Source organism: Homarus americanus, unplaced genomic scaffold (genome assembly GCF_018991925.1).
Source record: "Homarus americanus isolate GMGI-L3 unplaced genomic scaffold, GMGI_Hamer_2.0 scaffold51354, whole genome shotgun sequence".
Lineage (NCBI taxonomy): Eukaryota > Metazoa > Arthropoda > Malacostraca > Decapoda > Nephropidae > Homarus > Homarus americanus.
Genome location: NW_024750910.1, coordinates 91,678 through 115,789, shown reverse-complemented (window position 1 = coordinate 115,789; position 24,112 = coordinate 91,678). Strand labels below are relative to the sequence as shown.

General features: G+C 36.2%; 1 protein-coding gene across 1 annotated transcript in view; it reads left to right on the top strand.

Annotated features, from left to right (window-relative positions):
- Nucleotides 1-24,112, top strand: part of LOC121854500 (obscurin-like) — a 193,651-nt gene that overhangs the window by 81,060 nt on the left and 88,479 nt on the right. The window contains exons 16-20 of the mRNA XM_042349181.1: nucleotides 4,871-5,063; nucleotides 9,003-9,097; nucleotides 16,080-16,278; nucleotides 17,778-17,884; nucleotides 19,173-19,416. Coding sequence (XP_042205115.1) covers nucleotides 4,871-5,063; nucleotides 9,003-9,097; nucleotides 16,080-16,278; nucleotides 17,778-17,884; nucleotides 19,173-19,416 — 838 coding nt within the window. The remainder of the gene's footprint in view (nucleotides 1-4,870; nucleotides 5,064-9,002; nucleotides 9,098-16,079; nucleotides 16,279-17,777; nucleotides 17,885-19,172; nucleotides 19,417-24,112) is intronic.

The window sequence follows — 24,112 nt, the reverse complement described above, 5'->3', positions numbered from 1 at the left end:
TAAAATTATTGGATATAGACTTTCGCTTTCTTTCATTGTTCAAAAGATTTTACCGTAATCGCTTTCGAATGGTTTTCAGTTAAAAAACCGTTGTACCTTACTGTATTACAATGATATCCTATCCTATCATTAGCCTCATAATCCCACAACTGAAAACCATTCGAAAAGCGATTACGGTAACATCTTTTGAACGAAAGAAAGCGAAAGTCATTGCTTTCGTCACAATTTTATCCCACTTTCCGCTGTAATACGTACGTCATTTCAGCAAAAATATTACATTTCCATATTCTCAGAAATAAATAGTAGTTTTGTTGAAACGTAATGGACAGTATTTAATATTAAAATGCAAAAAAAGCTATAAAAACAATTAATACTGTACACCCGTAATGTACTAGCTGGCATCTCCACTCGTCCCTGCTCCCACCAGTCACCACTCCTCCCCACTCTATTCCTCCGCCTCCTCCACATCGTCACTACTGTTGTATTACAATAATATTCTATCCTCATTCACTTGAATAAATACTACGATACCATATTTCTGAATATTTTCATTAAAATCCATCAAAATCATTTTCCTTGTCATCGTCTTAAGCACCAAACAGCTCCTCCCAGTCTTCTCCTTGAACAGGGCTAGAGGGTACGTGTTTTTCGAATCGTTTTCAGTTAAAAAAATGTTACATCACATGTATATATTACCTAAACTGCGCCTGAATGAATATATTCTCAGAAATAAATAGTAGTTTTGCTGAAACGTGATGTATTTCAATGTAAAATAGGATAAAATACATGACGAAAACAATAGACTTTACCTAACCTTCCGATGTTCAAGAGATGTTACTCGTTTTTTTAATAGTTTTTGGTTAAAATACTGTTATATTACAATGATATTCTATTCATACTGTGCTTGATATACTACGTTCACGGAAATGTAATATTTTTGCTGAAATGACGTACGTATTACAGTGGAAAGTGCAATAAAATTGTGACAAAAACAATGACTCGCTTTCTTTCGTTCAAAAGATGTTACCGTAATTGCTTTTCGAATGGTTTTCAGTTAAAAAAACTGTTGCATCACAAGTGAATTAGGATGGAATATTATTGTAATACAACAGTTTTTTAACTGAAACCATTCGAAAAGCGATTGCGGTAACATCCTTTGAACGAAAGAAAGCGAAAGTCATTGCTTTCGTCACTTTCCACTGTAATACGTACGTCATTTCAGCAAAAATAGTACATTTCCATATTCTCAGAAATAAATAGTAGTTTTGCTGAAATGTAATGTATTTCAATGTAAATTAGGATAAACTACATGAAAACAAAAGACTTTACCTAACCTTCCGATGTTCAAGATATGTTACTCGTTTTTTTAATAGTTTTCAGTTAAAATACTGTTATATTAGTGATGTTCTATTCATACTGTGCTTGATATAATACATTCACGGAAATGTAATATTTTTGCAACTACAATGCTGATGTCAACACAAGCGTGGTTACAGCGAGACTGACTGAGTGAGGGTGATGACGCGCTATGTGTGTGTGTGTGTGAGGTAGTGGGAGCGGGCGATGTGCAGTGTCGGTGCCGCGCGCGATTTGAATGTACTTCAATTACTTCAATGTACAGAATATTCCTCCGGCGGGGCAATCCGCTTATTTGCGAATCCGTGAATGCTAAACCCGCGTATGTGAAGGGCCGACTGTATAGTATGCCTGAATGGAAACTGATATGGGCAGTGGCATTGAATCTTAGCAGCCATTTCTTCTACCATTCTTGAAGCTCACAGAGATCCTTCTGCAGCTCCTCATAGTGTGCTTGGTTCTTAATTTCCTGAAATAACCTGTTGTCATCCGCAAACATTTGTATAGAGGAATGTACAGCATCAGGCATGTCATTTATGAAGCAAACAAACAACAGCGGGCCCGATACACCACCCTGTAGTACCCCGATTGTGACGGGTACACATGGTGATTTCGTGCCATTAATCACCACACAATGCTTGCGGCCATAGAGAAAGTCTCCGATCCATGCGAGGACATTTCCTCGATTCCTGTACCATTCCAGTTTAATTTTCAGCCTTTCGTGGGGTACGCTGTCGAAAGCCTTAACAAAATCTAGGTATATATTGTTGATATTACTACCCTATTCCAGAATTTGGGTCCAAACATCCAGTAACTTGAGTAATTGTGTTAAGCAGGAGCGCCCCGGCATAAAACCGTGTTGGCAATCTTTTACAAGGTTGTTTCGTAGTAGATGTTCCATCATGGCATCTCTTATAATGCTCTCAAATACTTTACATACTATGCTGGTCAGGCTCACCGGTCTATAGTTATTCGTGGAGTGACGATCGCCCTTCTTGAAGATAGAACTCACATAAGCCATTTTCCAATCACTGGGGACCTTTTGTTCATCCAGGCATTTACAGAACAGGATCTTCAGGGGCTCGAAAAGCTCGTTGCACAACTCTCTCTTAGCACTCTTGAATGCACCATGTCAGGACAGGGACTCTTACGAACCTTTAGCTTTGACATTTTATTTCTTAAAACCTCGTCTGTGAAGACATTGTGGGTCAGTGCTGTGTCGAACCGTCTGTCCTCAAACCTCAGGAAGATTGATCGCATCCTCTCTTGTGAGCACCGAGGAAAAGAAACTGTTCAATGCTTCAGCTTTGTCCTGGTCAGAATCTGCGTAACTACCATCTTCAAGACTTAGGTCAGATACTCCTACTTACGTTTTTAATTTTGACTTTGCATAATGGTTAAACGCCTTTTGGTTTGACTTGACCTCGCTTGCAACCATCCTCTGGAACTCTTTTTCAGCCCTTCCACACTTTGACTTTGCTTGGCTCCTGGCTCTTGCATGCATTCTCCTGTCCTGCTCATCGTTTGACCTAAACCACGTCTTGAATTTCTGGGTTTTCTTCTTAACTTTATCGACTGCCGCATGGTTCATGTGTAGGGGTCTCCTTGTATTCCTAGAGGCACTGGGTTTGCTCTTGAGTATATATTTATCGATCAAATGGTTCACTTTACTAGCTATGATATTCAGTGTAGTGTCTGCGTTCTTGTGCCTTAGTGAGTCAGGCCAGTGGATACCCCTCATCCCGCCGTAATTTCCCTTGTATTATTTGCACCTTGGCCTGGTTTTGTCGTGAACTGAGTAACAGTTAAATCTGGAGGACAACATTTCATGGTGCCTGGTGCCAACTGGGGCTAGATGTTCCAGTTTGGCCACCACACCCTCCTCGTTTGTTATGATGAGGTCTAGTGGCTTGGGTGTTTGCTCCCCTCTGTAATGTGTCGGGTCTCTAACATGCTGGAACAGAAAATTATCTCTCAGAGTTTTTACAAAAAGAGTAGCAGGGTTATTCAAGTCCTTTGGGGTGAACTCGTTTCTCCAGTCGATGTCGCCATAGTTTAAAGTCCCCCATGATAAGGAGGTGGCTAGGGTTGAGCATCGCCGCGTTGTCTATTAAGGCTCTTAATTTCTTTTGGTTTAGTAAGCTGCAGTTTGGGGATCTGTAGATACACTCGGCAATAAGTACGTCTCCTCCCTTTAATTTAATTTTACACCACTTGGATTCGTCAAAAACATCTTCTCCCTGTACCCTCACCTGGCTGGCTCTAAGGTCTTGCCTAGCATAGATAACCACACCCCTCTTGCAAGTTTCTTGAGAAAGGTTCGTAAATAAGTCATATGGTCAATACTAAACGCGCATTCCTCTGGGTCGATTCTCTTGTTCTTGTGTAACAGTTCTACAACTCCTACTATATCGGGTTGGTGCCCCTTCAGTAGTGTTTCAAACTCCTCTCTCTTATCAAGGAACGTGTCAGTATTTGTGTACATGACATTCAAGCCAAAATTTTGTATCGGTAATGTCTCTGCTCTTGGTAGTAATTCCGGCCCCCATCCATTCTCAGCAGCTGTAGTATTTGCTAAATACACTGTATTTTGTAGGGTGTGGTTAGAAATGTCATTGTTTACATGGCGATTGCCTCTTCCTGGGTGGTAGAGCTTGTGACTCCTCCTGGGTGGTAGGTAGAGTGGGTGGAGGGTGTAGGGAGGCTCTGCTCCCAATATTTGTGCCTAAGAAAAATGGACTTCTTTAACACTTATTCCACCCTATATAAAAAATATGGTTTAAAAATAAAGAAAATATAATATAAAACTAGAAAATAAGAAAAATGAAGAGCATGGGTGTGTATGTGTGTGGAGATGGCGGGATATATCTAAGGCCTTGGATATAACTACGTCTCCAATTGCCAGCCCAGCTGCCTAGTATATTGTTATTTCTAATGAAACTATAAAAAATCTGGAAAAATCATTGCTATACAGGAATACCTCAGTTATTGTAAGGGATGGGTTCCTAAAAGTCATTGCGAATATTTGGGCAATTTTCCCCTTATGAATTATGTAAATAGGGGGGGGGAGATGCATTCACAACCAGCAACTTTCACCACATATATTTTGATACAGTATATAATCCTCATTATCCTTGGCTATTAGGGACCAGGGTTGCATGTATACTGTAGTATCAGTTAATGAGAGGACTAAAAAGAGGTAAAGTTTTTACTAGTAAATAAAATAAATAAAAAAGCCATTTTTTGTTCAACCCAGAATGCGAGGCCTAGCTTTAACCTAGGTATGTTAATGCCTCGCAATAACTCGCCAGGCCAACATACAGGCAATTAAAACATCTAATAAAGTAAAAAGTGTTATCTGAGACAGGAATAATCAACATAAAATAATACAAATATTATTAAATATAATGATAAACATGAAATTAGTACTGTACTGTGTTTTACTGTACTGTACTTTATAAGTGAGTTTTAATAGTGATTTTTAATGCTTAATTTTTATTCATGTTTCTTAAAGGTGAGGTTTTATCACAAGGGCAATATACTGTCAGAAGACACAGATCCACGTTATAGTGTATACAAACCTGAGCCAAGCCAAGGAGATGCTACACATGTGTTGAAGGTAACATCTGCAGGACCTGAAGATGAGGGCACATATCAGTGCTACCTGGATGCCTTCACTACCCACACCATAGATGTTTCTCTCAAGAGTAAGCCTTCACATTGCTAACTAAACTGTTTTTTAACATCTCCCTCTTATTTTTCCCCCTTCCATATCTTTTCAGCAGATACTTGTTTTAATTTTTATTTTGCCTTTATCTTGTTTTATCCACATAAGTAGGTCTCCATTAACATTAGGGGTATTTGTATTGGTTTTCCCATGAAAAACAAGTGTAAATTGAAACTGGTCCAATACAGTACAGTAGAAATTTTCAGATTTTTTTACTTTCTGATATCCTCTTTGTTTCAAAGCATTTCACATTCCTGATCCATTACTTAAGTTTACAATAAAACCTTGATAACTTGGCACATATGGGGCTCTGGCCTTGCCAAATTATCCCAATTTCCTACTTATCAAGGCAGTCCCCTCCGCCCCTCAAAAATAAAACAATAAAAAACTATGGGCCCATATAAGTATACTGTACATACATATAATTACTATTTTTCAAAAAGTAATACTTACCTGCACTGCAGGCGAAGAATAAAACATTGTAGTAGGTGAGAGGCATGGAAGGTAACTCGGGGGAATGATAGGTGATGCAGGGGAATGGCAGGTGATGCAGAGGAATGGTAGGTGATGAAGGGGATTAGTAGGTGATGCAGAGGAATGGTAGGTGATGCAGAGGAATGGTAGGTGATGAAGGGGAATAGTAGGTGATGCAGAGGAATGGTAGGTGATGCAGAGGAATGGTAGGTGATGCAGGGGAATGGTAGGTGATGCAGAGGAATGGTAGGTGATGCTGGGGAATGGTAGGTGATGCAGGTGATAAGGGAAATGCTTCATAAACAGTAAACAGTGCAGCACTTATGTATACTCTGTACTATTGTAATTTGGTCACTTATACAAAATAATACATTTTCACAAAAATAATTGTTTTCTCTACACATAATTCAAGTCTGAGTTTGTAAATAAACTCATAACTTATATCACTAAGTATATTATAGTCCACCCTTGTAAAACTGTTTTCTTTATTACAGAGCAAAAGAGTAAAAATTAAAATAATGTACAGTAGTCTAATGTAGCTTAAAAATAAAGAAAATATAATATAAAATTATAAAATAAGAAAAATGAAGAGCATAAGTATGTGTGTGTCTGTGTGTGAGGGAGGTGAACATATGTGAAGGCCGCTCGGTGAGCTGTACTGCGTGGCTGACTCACCTGACTCCCTCCTTTCGTAACTCGGAATTTCACAAGTTATTTTATAATAAATTCTGAGACCTTATACTTGTCAAATTACGTGGAATTTCAAAATATTGAATACCAAACTATCAAGTTTACATAATACAGTATCCATTTTTACTACTCATTCACAACTTTCCTGTACTGTATTTACATCACATACAGCAGTGCTTCTCAAACTATCTCATGTGGCGGACCGGCAGGTTTTTTCCAATGTGCCAAGGACCAGTACCATATTTGTATCATATTATTATTTGTTTACGATCTGAGAAAATATTATTTGAACATTCTTAGTAATATTAATTTAAAACGGAAAAATATAGTGAATCTAATAAAAGTGGACACATTTTTTTTTTGTAAACAAGTAATACAATATTATAATATAAATAAAAAATATTAAAAAATCAAACTAGCAATGCCTTCTAACAAAGATATTATAAACATATGTACAGTGGTACCCCGATTTATGCGGTCAATTGAACCCACAGGGTACCGCGGAAAGTGAAAACCGCTTAAAGTGAACAACAGAACATATGGGATTAATTCCAATAGAGACTGGCCCGACCCCCAAACTCCACTTTTTCCGACACAATACCTATGTTGTAGTAAAAATAACATCTAAATTTTATGATGGTATGCTCACACAATTAATATTTAAAAGAAATACAGTCGCCAGGTTAATGTCCATTCAAATAATGGACTCAAATCCCCCCCCCCCTCTTCCCAGCTCACTAGCTCCTACCTCTGAGAAATGTTTGGGTGAAACCACTAGATTTTAACGTTTAGTAATAAATAATACCTCAGAGTAAAGTTAGGATAATATAATTGACATTTCTGGATTCCTTGCAGGTCAGGGAATATTTTGAATGTAAACTTCATATATTTTGCACAAAAGATAAAATATTTGCTTTGTGTAAACCAAATTATTACATTAGATCTAAAATTTGTATGTAATGCAAAATCCATGATGTTTATATTCAAAATGATCATCATATTGTAAGAATTCCAGCAATGTAAATTAAATTCTGGCAGGGTAATTTTTATGAATTTTATGAGCTAAATAAAAAAAAAAAAAAAAAGTAAATTATACTTCACTGCGGCGCGTATATGAGTAGATGCACCGCGGAAAATGAAAGTCCGGTTCTGGCAAGGTACCGCGTAAATGAGAAATCGCGGAAAGTGAAACCGTGTAAAGCGGGGTAATACTGTATATATAAGTAATAAAATGAAAAATTATAATGAATAAAGTAGGTTAAAAAAATTATATTTTACTTATTTTAAACCCCAATGCATAAAGACGTCAAAACAAAGATTGAAAGGAATAGGCAACATTAAATTGAAGACAGCAATTTTGAAAATATGTCGTAATACTAAAATATGAAATTGATGATTGTTTTATTAACACAATAATAGTCATGTTAAAACCTTGACCTTTACTTATGTGAAAGGTGAGACTGCTTCTTCTTTGTCAGCTTATCCAATCGTGGTTCAATTGAGGACAGTGCCACGCGCAATGGAGAGTGAATGTCCATACTATTCCTGTACTTTGTCTTAATGACACTCATGGTTGAGAAGCCAGTCTCGCAGAGGTATGTTGAAGGAAATGGGAGAAGAGTTTTCAGAGCAATTTCAGTAAGCTTTCACTTTTATCCAAAAGGAACCAAATGGTGTTGTAGTTTCGAAACTCATCTTCAATCCTTCATCAGCAGCCAGCTCCAACAATTTATCCTCTGTAGTGACACTTAAGTCATCTCTCAGTGGCATAAATGGATTTCGGATCCATCCATTCCCTTTCCGTGGATCTTCTTCTGCTGGAAAGTAATGCTGAAAACGTTCTGCCAAATTCGTCAAGTGTTCTCTGATGACAATTCGTAGAGATGTAACATCAAGGTCTTCGCCTGCATCGGCGATGACTGCCGCTAATTGGTGAAACGTGTCATAACAATCTCTTGACACTCGACTCTTCCATGCTTCTAGCTTTCGTTTTTGTCCGTCGATCTTGTCTGCCATTGTAAAACACGAAGCCAGCCTTCCCTGCATGGAGGTGTTGAGATCATTAAAGATGGCAAAGATATCAGCCAAATAAGCCAGCTTGGTTAGCCAATCCACATCTCGGAAGAATTGTGACCAATTTGTTTTTTGTCCTGAAGACACTCGGCAAGCTCATTTCGTATCTCAAATACTCTTGACGGGACTTTTCCCCTCGATAACCAACGTACATCGGCATGCAATAGGAGCTGTTTATGATCAGCTCCCATATCACCACATAATGCAGTGAATTGTCTCGAATTTAAAGCACCGGTCCGCATACCACCACTTTGAGTAACACTGACATACAGTACTTCCAAGTATACAGTATGTGCATTATAGTGTCGGACAGTGGTTTTAAGACTATTTTCTATGAGGGCACATTAAATAATTTTTAATATTTTTACAGTGCATGTACAATATTTCCTATTGGAGAAAGTTGGCTGTTTCAATTTCATTATTTTTCAGGGAAGCGCTTACCTTTATGAAGTTAATTGATAGACAAAACATCTGAAGAAGATTGTTTTATTATGCAACCAAATATGAATATAAGAAATATGGATTTGTTTTGGTGGATGTAATGACATCTTAATTTTTCATCTATTTCTATGTAACTTTATGTCCTGATGCATTTTCAGCCCTTTGGTTTCTACTTGTAAATAATTTTGATGATTAATTTCTTTAGTCTATTTACTCTTAATTAAATTTTAATTTATTGTAGGTCCAGCAGAAAAGGTGCTGGGAGTGTCGGCTTCAGCTGCTGTAGTGGGACGTGACTTTAATATTACCTGTCGTGTTAAGAATTGGGATGATACTGTAAGTAAAGGAACACATTAATTATGTGGCTTATTAATGGTGGTTTAGGTTGAGGTTAGAGGTAAAGGATAGTCATGATTACTCATACCTCTCATTAAATTTTACTTGAAATATCCAGACATGGTTTAGTCTTGTATTTGTCCACTTAATCATTAATCACTCCCATCAGACATTTATTCAAATATACACCGAGATGTGCAGAGGTGTTCAGTAGTTAATTATGTACAGTGGAGTCCTCATTTACGCTGTCAATTGAACCCTTGGAGGTCCGCATAAAACGAGAAACGCGTAAATGAAATAACACAACATATGGGATTAATTGAAATAGAGACTGGGCCGACCCCCAAACTCCACTTTTTCCGACACAATACCTACGTTTAGTAATATAACATCGTAATTTTATGATGGGATGCACACACAATTAATATTTAAGAGAAATACAGCCGGTTAATGTCCATTCAAATAATGGACTGAACCCCCCCTTCCCACGCTCGCTGGCTCCTCCCTCTCTGAGAAATGTTTGGGTGAAAACAGTAGGCTTACATTTTTAGTAATAAATAATACCTCAGACTAACATTAGGATAATATGATTGACATTGCTGGATTCCTTGCAAGACCAGGAATATTTTGAATATAAACGTCATATATTTTGCACAAAAGATAAAATTTTTGCTCTTTCTAATCAAAATTCTTACATTAGATCTAAAATTTGTATGTCTAATGCAAATTTTATGATGTTTATATTTAAAATAACCACAATCTTATAAGAATTCCAACAATGTAAATTATATTCTGGCTGGGTAATTTGTATGAATTTTATGAGCTGAAACAAATATCTTCAGTAAATACAGTAAACAAATTATACTTTACCTGCGTAAATGACCAAATTTACCGCGTAATTAAAGCATTTTATTCTGGAAAGGCACCGCGTAAACGACCAAACGCATAAACAAAAACCGAGTAAAATGCGGACTCCACTGTATACAGAACCTAGTACCTCTACTTAGGTAAGAATTTCAGGATTCAATTTTTATAAATTATTATTTTAAATTTTTTATTCTAACTTAATACATTTTAAGGGAAAATGTTATACTATTACAGTTGTACCCCGCTTAACGCGGTCAATTGAGCCCACAGGGTACCGCGTTAAGTGAAAACTGCGTTAAGTGAACAACAGAACATATGGGATTAATTCCAATAGAGACTGGCCCGACCCCCAAACTCCACTTTTTGACGACACACAACTATGTTGTAGTAAAAATATTATCTTAACTTTATGATGGTATGCACACACAATTAATAATTAAGAGAAATATCAATAATATTTGGTTTTTTAACACTTACATTAGTAGAAAAGATGGCTGGGCACACGGGATGGGGGGGTTGTCTGAGGCAGAGGGCAGATTATTGGCCCTCACCTGTATCACTTGTACCAATTATATCATTATCCACCACAGAGGCTTGCAGGGCCTCTTTGTCAAACCCCTCAAAGTCCATATAAGTCCATATCCTCACTATAATTATCACTATCACTGACTTGGGCCGGCTGTGGTGGGTGGCGGGTGAAGAACTCGGTAATGTTTTGATGACTGGGCGACCTTGTGCGCATCGTGCCCGCGCCGCTTCCCGCGTATATGAGTAGATGAACCGCGTTAAGTGAAAGTTCGGTTCTGGCGAGGCACCGCTTATATGAGGAATCGCGTTAAGTGAAACCGCGTTAAGCGGGGTACAACTGTACAGTAAACACTCGATAACTCAGCACATATGGGGCTCTGGCCTTGCTGAATTATCCCAAATTCCAACTTATCGAGGCACTTCACCCCTCCTACAAAAATACAACAATAAATAATTATCGACCCATATAGGTGTACAGGTAATTACTAAATGTAAAAATGTAACACTTAACATTACTGCAAGCAAAGATTGAAGCATCATAGTCGGTGACACAGATGCTTGGTAGGTGACACAGAGTCATGGTAGGTGATCCAGGTGGCCAAATATGCCGAGTTTTTCCCAGATAATTTTATATACTGTATCTCGGCATTTCCTGAGTTATACTAATACATTCCGAGACCATATCCATGCCGAGTTATATAAAATTCTGAGTTATCAAATGCTGAGTTATCGAGGCTTTACTGTCCAGTACTCTAGGTGGGAGAGGTGAAGCACTTTTCTCCATTTTGGGGGTTTGACTCTTGCTTATAATGAACCTTAGAGGCCTTGACTATAATCCTGTATTACAGATGCTTGTTTTATTTGTCCTGAATGGACAGTAGGTAAGACAACTAACTGTGCTTCGAAATTTTATGTGTGAACTAGTGACAGCCCTCATAAACCAAAATGTATAGTCCATGTTCTCATATTGTTACCCACAAAGTATGCACAGATACTTTCTATGAAAAGTTTTTAACTCTTGTAATTGACCTCTTTATTATGTAATGGTCTACTGGCCAAACCTGTGGAATCAGGAACAGTACTGGGTTTCAAAATAGCCCCTGACAAATTCATCAAGAACAATGGAGGGATACTACACATGCCATTGGCATCCTTCCCTTGGCATGGCCACCTCCAGTGGGTGCCCATTAGGTAAAAAAAAAAAAAATAATATATATATATATATATATATATATATATATATATATATATATATATATATATATATATATATATATATATATATATATATATATATATATATATATATACAATATATATATATACATGCGATATATATACATATATATATATATATTGTTAATTCACTTAACGCAGTCAATTGAACCCAGAGGGTCCCCGTTATGAACAACAGAACATATGGGATTAATTCCAATAGAAACCGCCCCACCCCAAACTCCACTTTTGAAGGCACATACCTATGTTGTAGTAAAAATAACATCTTAATTTTATGATGGTACATGCACACAATTAATACTTAAGAGAAATAGAGAAATACAGTCGCCAAGTTAATGTCCATTCAAATAATGGACTCAACCTCCTCTCACACTACACAGCCGGCTAACAGATGGTCGGTCGGTCCCTCCTCCCCCACCCCCCACCCCCACAACCGTCCCAAGGAGATGTGTGATAACATCAAACTAAAGTTAGAAAATAATTGATATTGCTGGATTTAAGAGTCATATATTTTGGACAAAAGATAACATAGTTACTTAGAGAAAAATTTTTATCTAAAAATTGTAAGTTTAAAGCAAAATATATGATGTTTATATTCAAAATGATCACCAAATTATAAGAATTCCAGCAATGTAAATTATATTCTGACCGGGTAATTTGTATGAATTTTATGAGCTAAAACAAATATCTTCAGTTAATAAAAAAAAAATAATCTTCACGACACTATCTGTCAATCAAAGTACCCCACCTTGCCTCCCCCCCTCTTCCAACCGCGCGGTCAGTCCCAACCCTCCCCCCACCCCCCACCAATCCTCCCTTCCAGAGTTTTTAACATTTAGTATTAAATAATACCTCAGATTAAAGTTAGGATAATATAATTGACATTGCTGGATTCCTTGTAAGACCAGGAATATTTTGAATATAAATGTCATATATTTTGCACAAAAGATAACATAGTTACCTAGAGAAAATTTTGTATCTAAAAATTGTATGTTTAATGCAAAATATATGATGTTTATATTCAAAATGATCACCAAATTATAAGAATTCCAGCAATGTAAATTATATTCTGACCGGGTAATTTGTATGAATTTTATGAGCTAAAACAAATATCTTCAGTTAATAAAAAAAGAAATAATTCTTCACGGGGTAACAGATGGTCGGTCGGTCCCTCCCTCCCCCCACCCCCCACCAACCGTCCCAAGGAGATGTGTGGGATAACCACTAAATTTTAATAAATAATACCTCAAACTAAAGTTAGGATAATATAATTGACATTGCTGGATTCCTTGTAAGACCAGGAATATTTTGAATATAAATGTCATATATTTTGCACAAAAGATAACATAGTTACCTAGAGAAAAATTTTTATCTAAAAATTGTAAGTTTAAAGCAAAATATATGATGTTTATAATCAAAATGATCACCAAATTATAAGAATTCCAGCAATGTAAATTATATTCTGGCCTGGTAATTTGTATGAATTTTATGAGCTAAAACAGGCAGTCAGGCAGGGTGGCGGGTGGGGCAAATCTAAAAATAGCGTCTCGGACACTCACCGCGTATATGTGGAAAAAATCCGCGTTAAGTGAAAGTTCAGCTTTGGCAAGGCACCGCGTATATGCGAAAACGCGTTAAGTGAAACCGCGTTAGGCGGGGTAAAACTGTATATATATATATATATATAGCAGTATATATATATATATATATATATATATATATATATATATATATATATATATATATATATATATATATATATATATATATATATATATATATATATATATATATATATATATATATATATATATATATATATATATATATATATATATATATATATATATATATATATATATACATATATACACACACACACACACACACAGTAGTACCCCGATTTACGCGGTCAATTGAACCCACAGGGTACCGCGTTAAGTGAAATCCGCGTAAATGGAACAACAGAACATGTGGGATTAATTCCAATAGAGACTGGCCCGACCCCCAAACTCCACTTTTTCCGACACAATACCTATGTTGTAGTAAAAATAACATCTAAATTTTATGATGGGTAGATGAACCGCGTAAAGTGAAACCGCGTAAAGCGGGGTAATACTGTGTATGTGTGTGTGTGTGTGTGTGTATATATATATATATATATATATATATATATATATATATATATATATATATATATATATATATATATATATATATATATATATATATATATATATATATACACACACACACACAGTGGTCCCTCGGTTAACAAGATTTCGGTTAACAATTTACCTTCCATAAGATTCTTAACTTCGGTTAACGAGCAATCCCTCGATTAACGAGTTTTTTACGAGCTGACTTCAACATGTTTTCGCTTGCATTTGGCGGTCCACCAGCTGTAGTATTAGTCCGCCAATACAGTAATCGGTTTTAGAGCTTAAATTCCTTAATATTTTAGTAAATATCAAGAAGTTTATACTATTCAATAATTTTAAAAGTAATATTAACTTTTTTAGTCATTTTAACAATTATTGAACATAATTGAAGGTAAAGAAACTAGTTTCTGGCGTGGCATCCAGCCTGTTAACACACCAGACAGGCGTTAGTCTCTCTGTTTTCAGTGGAGGTAACATCTTGCTTGAGACTCTCTTCAACTAAACGCTTTTTTTTCTGTGTTTCCAAGCAAATTATTGGCCATTTTGAAATATATTTTACATATTGACAATATATAATGCAGTGCAGTGTTGATTTAAAGAAAATAATCTTGAAATACACCAAGAGAACTAAAATTTTATGGGTGAAATGGTGCCATGGGGTGACTTCTCTCCACCCAATGCTCTTCTTTCTTCCTTCTCCTCCAATTCCCATTCTAATCTCCCATCATCATCATCATCCAGAGCTGCTGCACATACACACCTCAAAAGTGGTAAGCTTACATTTTTGTTGAATAAGTACTGTGAGTTGAACGATTGACCAAAAACCCATTGAAACAATGGTTTCGTTAATCTAGTTTTTCGGTTAACGAGCAAATCTGCTGGAACGGATTGTGCTCGTTAACCTCACTTTACGTCCCACATTCTCGTGTTTCACGCTACGCTGCACCTGCCGAACCCGGGATGCTTCACATTCTCATGGTGCGCAATTCCCCCTTACGTGGGTGAAGTATAATTTTTTTATTTAGCTCATAAAATTCATACAAATTATCAGGCCAGAATATAATTTACATTGCTGGAATTCTTACAATTTGATGATCATTTTGAATATAAGCATCATAGATTTTGCATTAGACATACAAATTTTAGATCTAATGCAAGTATTTTGTTTACTCAGAGCAAATATGTTATCTTTTGTGCAAAATTTATGAAGTGTATATTCAAAATATTCCTGGTCTTGCAAGGAATCCAGCAATGGCAATTATATTATCCTAACTTTAGTCTGAGGTATTATTTATTACTAAAAAGGTAAATATTCTGGTTTCTCCCAAATATTTGTCTGGTAGGGAGGGTTGGTGGGGGGTGGGGGGAGGGAGGGACCGACCGACCATCTGGCGCGGTTGGAAGAGGGGGGGAGGCAAGGTGGGGTACCTTGATTGACAGATAGTGTTGTGAAGAATATTTTTTTTTTTATTAACTGAAGATATTTGTTTTAACTCATAAAATTCATACAAATTACCCGGCCAGAATATAATTTACATTGCTGGAATTCTTACAATTTGATGATCATTTTGAATAGAAACATCATAGATTTTGCATTAGACATACAAATTTTAGATCTAATGTAAGTATTTTGTTTACTCTGAGTAAATATGTTATCTTTTGTGCAAAATATATGACATTTATATTCAAAATATTCCTGGTCTTACAAGGAATCCAGCAATGTCTATTATATTATCCTAACTTTAGTTTGAGGTATTATTTATTACTATACCTTAAAATCTAGTGGTTTTCCCCCAAAAATTTCTCAGAGAGAGAAGAGCCAGGGAGTGTAGTGTGAGAAGAGGGGCAGGGAGTTGAGTCCATTATTTGAATGGACATTAACTTGGCGACTGTATTTCTCTATTTCTCTTAAGTATTAATTGTGTGCATGTACCATCATAAAATTAAGATGTTATTTTTACTAGAACATAGGTATTGTGTCGGAAAAAGTGGAGTTTGGGGGTCAGCCAGTCTCTATTTCATTTAATCCCATATGTTATGTTGTTCACTTTACGCGTTTCTCACTTTCCGCGGTACCCTGTGGGTTGAATTAACCGCGAGAAAAGATATATATATATATATATATATATATATATATACTGCATCTGTTAATTTTATGAATACCCCTGTACAATTTCAACCCCCTACAGGTAACTTTCATATTCAATGGTGTGGCATTGGATCCTGATAAAGACTGGCGATACGTTGTATATGTGTACCCATCAGACGATGGCAACCAAGAAATCACCCATGTCCTCAGTGTATCTGAGGCAACCACTGATGATAATGGCTTATATGAATGCTACACTACCACTGTCACATCTGGCTCTACCATAGTAACAGTGTGGAGTAAGTTGAAATATCTCCTTACCAAAGTTTATAATTTTTTGGAAGGGGTGATGGGTGCATTTTTACTTGATGCTGATTGCATTAAAAATTAATACATATGAAAGAAGTAATGAGATTTATATAATGAGATTTGCTGGAATAAGTCCAAGCATTTTTGTTGAAGGTCTTTTTAATGGTTGTGGAGTTTGTTAATCTTGGTACTGCTCATTTTCCAGCATTTAAGGACAGATTTGTGCCTTCATTATTTTCTGTGTCCTACCAATGCTATCACCACTTAGCAGGCTTTTATAGTGTTATTCCTTCTATGTTCAGATTGCTTGAACACCAAATCTTGCCACTTCTCACCCAGTTTTAAGGCTAGCTTTTCTAGTATACCTTTGTGTTCATTGTGGATTTGCTTAGATTTCATCCACATTTTTCAAATACTCATATAACTCATATTCTTTAGATTACATTTTCTTGCTTTCTACAGTATGCTTTCCTACAGCAGATTTAAAATTAAAGATATCTCCCTTAGCGGGAACTATTGGTGCAGAGCACTTCCAGGAATTCAAGATTTCCGGGTAACAAGGTGACTGTCTCGAAGCCGGAAAAAAAATCCCTCATTCTCGGAATTTTTTGGGTAATGGAAAAATGTTCATTGAAGTTCCAGAAATTGCCCATTACATCATCTTTCCAACCCAGAAAAATATCCCCCATCCCCGGAATTTTCTAGGTACTGGAAAATTTTTCTCAGAGTTTCCACAAAACGAGCCTGATTTTCATATCTCAAACCCTGAAAAAACTCCCCCATTCCCAGAATTTTCCATGTATTGGGAAAATTTTCTTGGAATTTTCCAAGAAAATTTCAATTCCGGCTATTTGAGAGTTCCGGGTTTGAGGGATTCCGGCTAATAGAGTTATTACTGTATAATAATATATAAGAGTAAAATACTGTAATAGCATTAAAAAGTATAATAATAATAATAAAATTAATAAAAATAAAAATGATAAAAAAATACAAAAAAATAAACTAGTAATAATAAATAAATACAAAAATTAAAAATTTTCAAGAGTGAGAAGTGACAATGTATATGTATGTTGTGTTGTCAAAGTAAGAGAAACAATTGAGACCCTGCAATTGTGTATAAATAAGGCATGAAGTCAGATCAACAACTTGGGACTTGGTCACAATTTTCGTGTTGCCATATGGCAGCAGGGACTACCATTAAACAACACATTATGCTTCCAATATTTTCCCAGGCAGTAGTACCTCTCTGTTTGATAGCTGCCTACTACCTACTACTACCTACTGCTTGTTGGTAAGACATTTAGGGAGTGAACTCAATACTTTGAGGGAATGTATATTTAATGCACATTCCCTCTGCATTGATAAATAGGGAGAAATTATGTTTTAACTCCCTGGATAAGGCAGAAAAAATTATAAGGAAAAATGCTATATGATTGGTTGGAGTGTAATTTAAATTTCAGATTTAATTGTAAAATTCTGTTCTCTGCAGATGAAGCTGATGTGAAACTTGAACTTAAGACTGTTGATCAGCCAAACTGGAAGGATTCACCTATACCAATTAACTGTGAGGTGCGAGGTGTTGACCCCAATACTGTGGTAAGTTATTGTAAAACTTTAAATAAAGGATACAAATATAGAATGCTATAATAATGAATAATGAGATTCATATTGGAATTCATCATCTAAGACCAGCAAGCTGGGATTTCTGTGTCTTAATTTGCCTTGCCTGCACCTGAAATTAAAAAAAAAACTAACAAATTGCAACCCAACGTCAGTAATTCAGTCTTGTAAAATCTGTAGTTTGATTATTAGAGTCTGTAAATAATATTTCATAGCCAGGTTTATTTTTGAACATAAATGGTTTGATTACTAAAGTTAACAATTCCTTTCAAAAACATGTACAGGTTCTCCCCGACTCACGACCTACTCGACTTACGTCCACCCGCACTTACGACCTGCCTCAGTCATACCAAAATTTGGTCAAATTACGTATTTTTGAGTCCCAAAGTCAGTACACAGACAAAATTTTCATCTGTAATTCACTTTAAAATGTCTGGCAAGCTTAAAAGTGAGTGCTTTGTGGTGCTGAGAAGAAAAAGAGACACCCATTTTCGATTTTCTATGTGTTATTTAAGCATTTCCGACTTACGACCATTTCGACTTTCGACCTGGATGTCGGTCCCTAACCCCGTCGTAAGTCGGGGAGGACCTGTATAGGTATGGGACCATTTATCTAGTATGCTTGGAACCTGGGGGTTGCATGATTTTTTTTTTCTGGAATTTGGAGCACCAGGCCTAGAGTGTACAGTATACCCTCTGTAATTGGCTGTAAAGACTCTTTTCAGATCAGTGGATTCACCCCTAAAATTAGCTGTAACTGTTCACTATAACATTAACCCATTCGTGCACAAAATAAGTTTTAAGTTTTCCAGTTCCAAGATCACATCTCTGAGGCACCTAGGGCAGACGAGACAGGTCACAGTGAATACTTTTTTTTCCTTTACCAATTTCCCCCAAAACTTGTTTTTATTGGAATAAACCATATATCTTTGGCTTTGTAACTGATTACTCTGCAACATAAGCCCCCCCAAAAAAAAGAATAATATAAGTAGGGTACTGTATATAGCTATTTTTGTTCAATCCAGAATGCGATGCCTAGCTTATACCTAGGTATGTTAATGCCTAGCAATAACTTGCCAGATGATGGTAGTGAATGTACTCTGCTGCATGAATGACATAATAAAACAACCATTTGATCATATTATTAAGTCAAGGAATTTCATGGCTGTTGAAATTTATGGTCCCATGATGCAAATGGTTGCAACTAAATTGAACCTCTGTGAAGAATGATTTGCACAATGACATTTCCTTCTCTCCCAAACAGACAATCCTCTTCTCCCACTATGATGAGCCACAAGTATATATTCAAAATCGCACAAAAATGGCAACTTCCAGTCATCTAGTAAATATTGCCGTCAGTCAAAGTGAAGAGGGTTCTGTACCCATCACTGTCTTCACTCTTGGCTTTTACTCTCTTAGTAAAGAGCTGGAGGGTCTTTGGTCTTGTACAGTATTGCATCCCAGTGGTGACATTCTTGGTAGTGATACACTCTCCCTGGAAATTGCAGGTTTGTGGAAAATTAAGCATTTTATTTCTCAAATATTGTAGTAATTTGATAATTGTCAACAAATTCTGCATCCTTTCAGCAGTATTTGTTTTTACCATGATAAAATACTGAATAACTAAACCGAGGAATTGTCATAGGTCACGGTAACTCCACTCTTGTAACCCAAAAGTCAAATTCAAGCCTAAAGCCAAACCATGTTACTACAGGTTGACAATCCCTTATCCAGATGTTTTTCGGATTTCGTAATTTTTTTGGGTTTCAGAATGGTTGGGTTAGGGTGTTTTTTTTTGTTTTTTTTTTGTTTTTTGTTTTTTATTACTGTATTATTATTATTATTATTATTATTATTATTATTATTATTTTTATTATTATTTATTTATTATCTATTATTATAATTATTATTATTATTATTATTATTATTATTATTATTATTATTATTATTATTATTATTATTATTATTATTATTATTATTATTATAATTACCCATATTATTATTATTATTATTATTATTATTATTAGTATTAGTATTAGTATTAGTATTAGTATTAGTATTAGTATTAGTATTAGTATTAGTATTATTATTGGGATCAGCTCACCCAGGCACAGGTCACCGACCCACATTGTGGCCTGGAGGGCGAAAACGTAATAATAATAATAATAATAATAATAATAATAATAATAATAATAATAATAATAATAATAATAATATTAATAATAATTCATATGTGTAGGTCTTGTTTTTCACTTATGATCTTTTTTTCATTCTTTTATTAATTATTATTTTTATTATTATTATTATTATTTTATTAATATTATTATTGTAATTACAGGGTATTATTACTGTACAAAAAAAAAGCCGTTTTTTTCTAAAAACCAGTTTTTGTGATATAGCTCGAATGCGGCGCTCAGCAAATGCTACCTAGGTATGTTAATTCCTAGCCAATTCGCCAGGCCAACATACAGGCAATTAAAACATCTAATAATTACTTAATAAGTACAGTGGGGTATGCTATAACGAACGTAATTGGTTCCAGAACCTCGTTTGTTATAGCATTCGTTCGTTATAGGATTAATCCGTTTCAGGCCCCCAAATACAACCACCTAACACTGAAAAAATTCTGTGGAAAATGTAAAAAATACGGTACTTTATCTTACCTTAGTGTTATTCAGCATGCAGGTACCCCTAAACACTGGCACATCACTATCACTTCCACTGGGAGTCTTGGCTTTAAGGTCCTCAAACAATTGTCTGGCCTTCTCACAAATTATAGCTTCACTAATGTTACCACCTGCCATTTCTTTCTCCTTTATCCACACTAAGAGTAAATTTTCCATCTCTTCAATCACATTACACTTTGCTTTGCTAAGTTTAAAGATTCCCTTTGCCACTTGCACAGATTTAACTCCTCTTTATTCTTCAAAATCGTACATATAGTCGAATTAGCCATCCCATATTCATCACTAAGTTTCGCAATGCTTCTTCCATTCTCACGTTTCTTTATAATTTCTTTCTTAGTTTCAAGGGTTATTAGCTTTCTCACTCGCTTTGGACAACTCATTGTTACAATTGTATACTTATATAACAAAATAGTTATACAAATAACGCGAATTTCCACATCAAAAGACGAAATTTCAACAATAACAGTGGTGCACTGGCTACACAATGAGACAAAGATGGCGCCTGACGCTCTTGTTGTGGGTCGCGGTACAACAATATTCATACGCCAGGCGAAATAGTCCCGTATTCATCCGCGTTCGTTGTAGGAGTTGCGTTCGTTATAGCATTCTCAATTTTATAGGTAAAACCGTTCGTTATAGGAATATTCGTAGTAGGATCCGTTCGTTATAGCATACCCCACTGTAATATTAGGAGGACACGTCACTACCTGGCATTTAATTGCTATTTTCAAAGTCCTTCCTTCATCTAACTACTATGCACTCTGCAAACCTCACCTCTTGCCTCAGAGAGAGCAGTAATTAAAAGTCAACTCTCGAGGGGTGGAGATGGGTGGGTTATGGACGTCGCATTCGAGCTATATCACAAAAACTTTTTTTTAGAAAAAAAACGCTTTTTGTTCAAGCTCATGAATGCGACGCTCAGCAAGAATACCCGAGTAGGAGGTGGAGAGGGAGGTGACTTTGCATACAAGGCTCTGCTGACTGAGTTCATGATTATATTATAAACTATTTTGAACATTTCCAAAATTAGGAACATTTACCGGAAGGTAAAATGTTAATTTACTCAAAAAGGATACTCACTTTATTCTAATGAGGATGAAGGTCCTGGTAGTGGAGATTGAATAGATGGGGGAGGGGAACCCAGCACCACCACATTTGAAGCATCTCTCAGAGATAGATGAAGATAGCTGTCTTTGAAAGTTTTTGAAGATATCCAAAAGCCCATTTCCTTGATCTGACTGAGACTCATATGCCACAGAAGGGCCACAGACCCTGCATATTTCCAAGTGTCTTGTGCCAAAAATTTCTTGCCAGGGTCTGCTTGATTCACTAATTGAGATAAGGATTTTGTCAATTGACTAGGAGATAATTTCTTACCATCACTTGATGAGAAAACATAAGGGCCTCTATTAGGGAATCTGGTTAACCATTCCTGAAGATTTTTAACTGGACACAATATGTGAGGAACCCTAGTTTCATCCATTAGACATTCTATCCTAATAGGTTGAGCTTGGAAATCTTCCCTTTCATTTTTTCTTAGGATCTCTGTAGGAAAAAGGATAACATCCTCGTCAGAAAATACCAATAATGATGGATTATTGGAAATTGAAATCAGTTCACTGATTCTCATACCCGTTGCTGTTGCTAGAAGGAAAGCTGCCTTCTGGAGGAATTTATCCCTGTTCAGATTTATATTGTAATTAGGCCCCATTAGAAGATTAGTAACTTTTTCCAGAGAACAAGGCGGGATTCTCTTGGGTCGAGGAGGTCTCTGAATGAAAAAGGACGATCTTAGCATTTGATAAATCCTTGGGTTCAAGGTAATATTAAAACCCCAAACCAGAGGGTCAACCAACGCTGATTTATAAGATGCAATTGTCGATCCTTGAAGGCCTTTAACTCTGAAAAGAAATTCTAAAAATTCTAATGCAACTGTTTCCGATAATGAATCTGGAGTTGTTAACTGGATAAATTGTTGAAAAAGATTCCAAGCTTTCTCATATTGAATAGAAGTTTGGGGTCTATGACCTGCTAATACTTGATTAACTATATTGGAATTACCCAACAACCTATTTAAACTTTTTTTGAGAAACTCCAAGCGTGAAGTGCCAAGGATATCTCGAACTGAGAATGTAGTCCCTAGTCTAGACATCCTTGTTGCAATTGTAGAGGATTTGGGCACCAGTCCAGCAGATCCAGGCACCAAGGTTGTAGGATCCAAAATGGTGGAATTAAGAGGACTTTGCCTCGGAAGGATCTGAGTTTGTAAACCACTTTGGGCAATATTTTCACAGGTGGGAATAGATAGATTGAATTCCAAAGGTTTCAATCTAAGAGGAGGGCATTTCCTAAAAGATTTGACCTTTCCAGAGATGCATAAATTGGCATCTTGTAATTTGTTAGGGAGGCAAACAGATCTATCTGTGGAGTTCCAAACTTCTTCACTAGACTCTTGAACTCCAATACCTTTAGGGACCATTCTGTTTCTGTCGATACTGGCCGGAGACGGGACAGCGCATCTGCCCAATTGTTTTGCACTCCCAGTATATAAGTTGCTTTGAGGTAAAGTGTTTGTGTTGCACAAATACTGAAAAAATTTTCTGATAGTTGTAGAAGGAGCCAAGACCTTGTTGACCCTTGATGATTGAGATAAAAGACTACCGTTTTGTTGTCCATGGCAAACAGGATTGTCATATTTTGTAAATTTGGGTTTGCCAACAAAAAGAAGAGGACCACTGCTAATTCTTTTAGTATATTGATGTGTTTGTCCCAAAGGAAGTTGCTCCACTTTCCTTGATTGAATTCCCCTTTTGAAGAATGGTATCCCCATCCTATTTTGGACGCATCCGTACAAAAACCAAACCTGTTTGAGGTGGAACCCAGGGAGAGGGACCGATTAGATTGTCCCAGTTTGTCCACCATAACAGATGATTCTTTATCTGCATTGGGAGAGAAGAAGCAACTTTTCTGTTTCTGCGAAGCAACTTCGAGCCCAGATGAGATAGTTGCTTTTTCCTTAACTTTCCCAATGGAACCACTATTGTGGCATTATTCAACAGACCCAGAAGTTTTTCCCAATCGTGCCAAGAAACCTTGTGCTTTACACAAAAGGCTTCTACTTTGTTTATCAAATCTGTTACTTTTGTTCCTGGTAAACTGACTGACTGCTGATTTGTATCCCAGTGGAGGCCTAACCAATCCAACTTTTGATATGGTATTAAGTTTGATTTTACCTGGTTTATCTTTAAACCAAGGTTTTGAAATAGTACTAGTGTACGTTGTGTCGCCCTTTGACAATCTTCGAAAGAGTTTCCCATTATCAGCCAATCGTCTAGATAAGCAAAGGTTCTTATGCATTCTTTTGCAAGGATCTTTCTGGGAATATTTGCCAGTTTTGTAAAGACTTTTGGTGCAATTGTCAGACCAAATGGCATCACTGTGAATTGATAACTTAATTCCCCTACTTTGAACACCAGAAATTTTCTGTACCTTGGAGCAACAGGAACGTGATAATAGG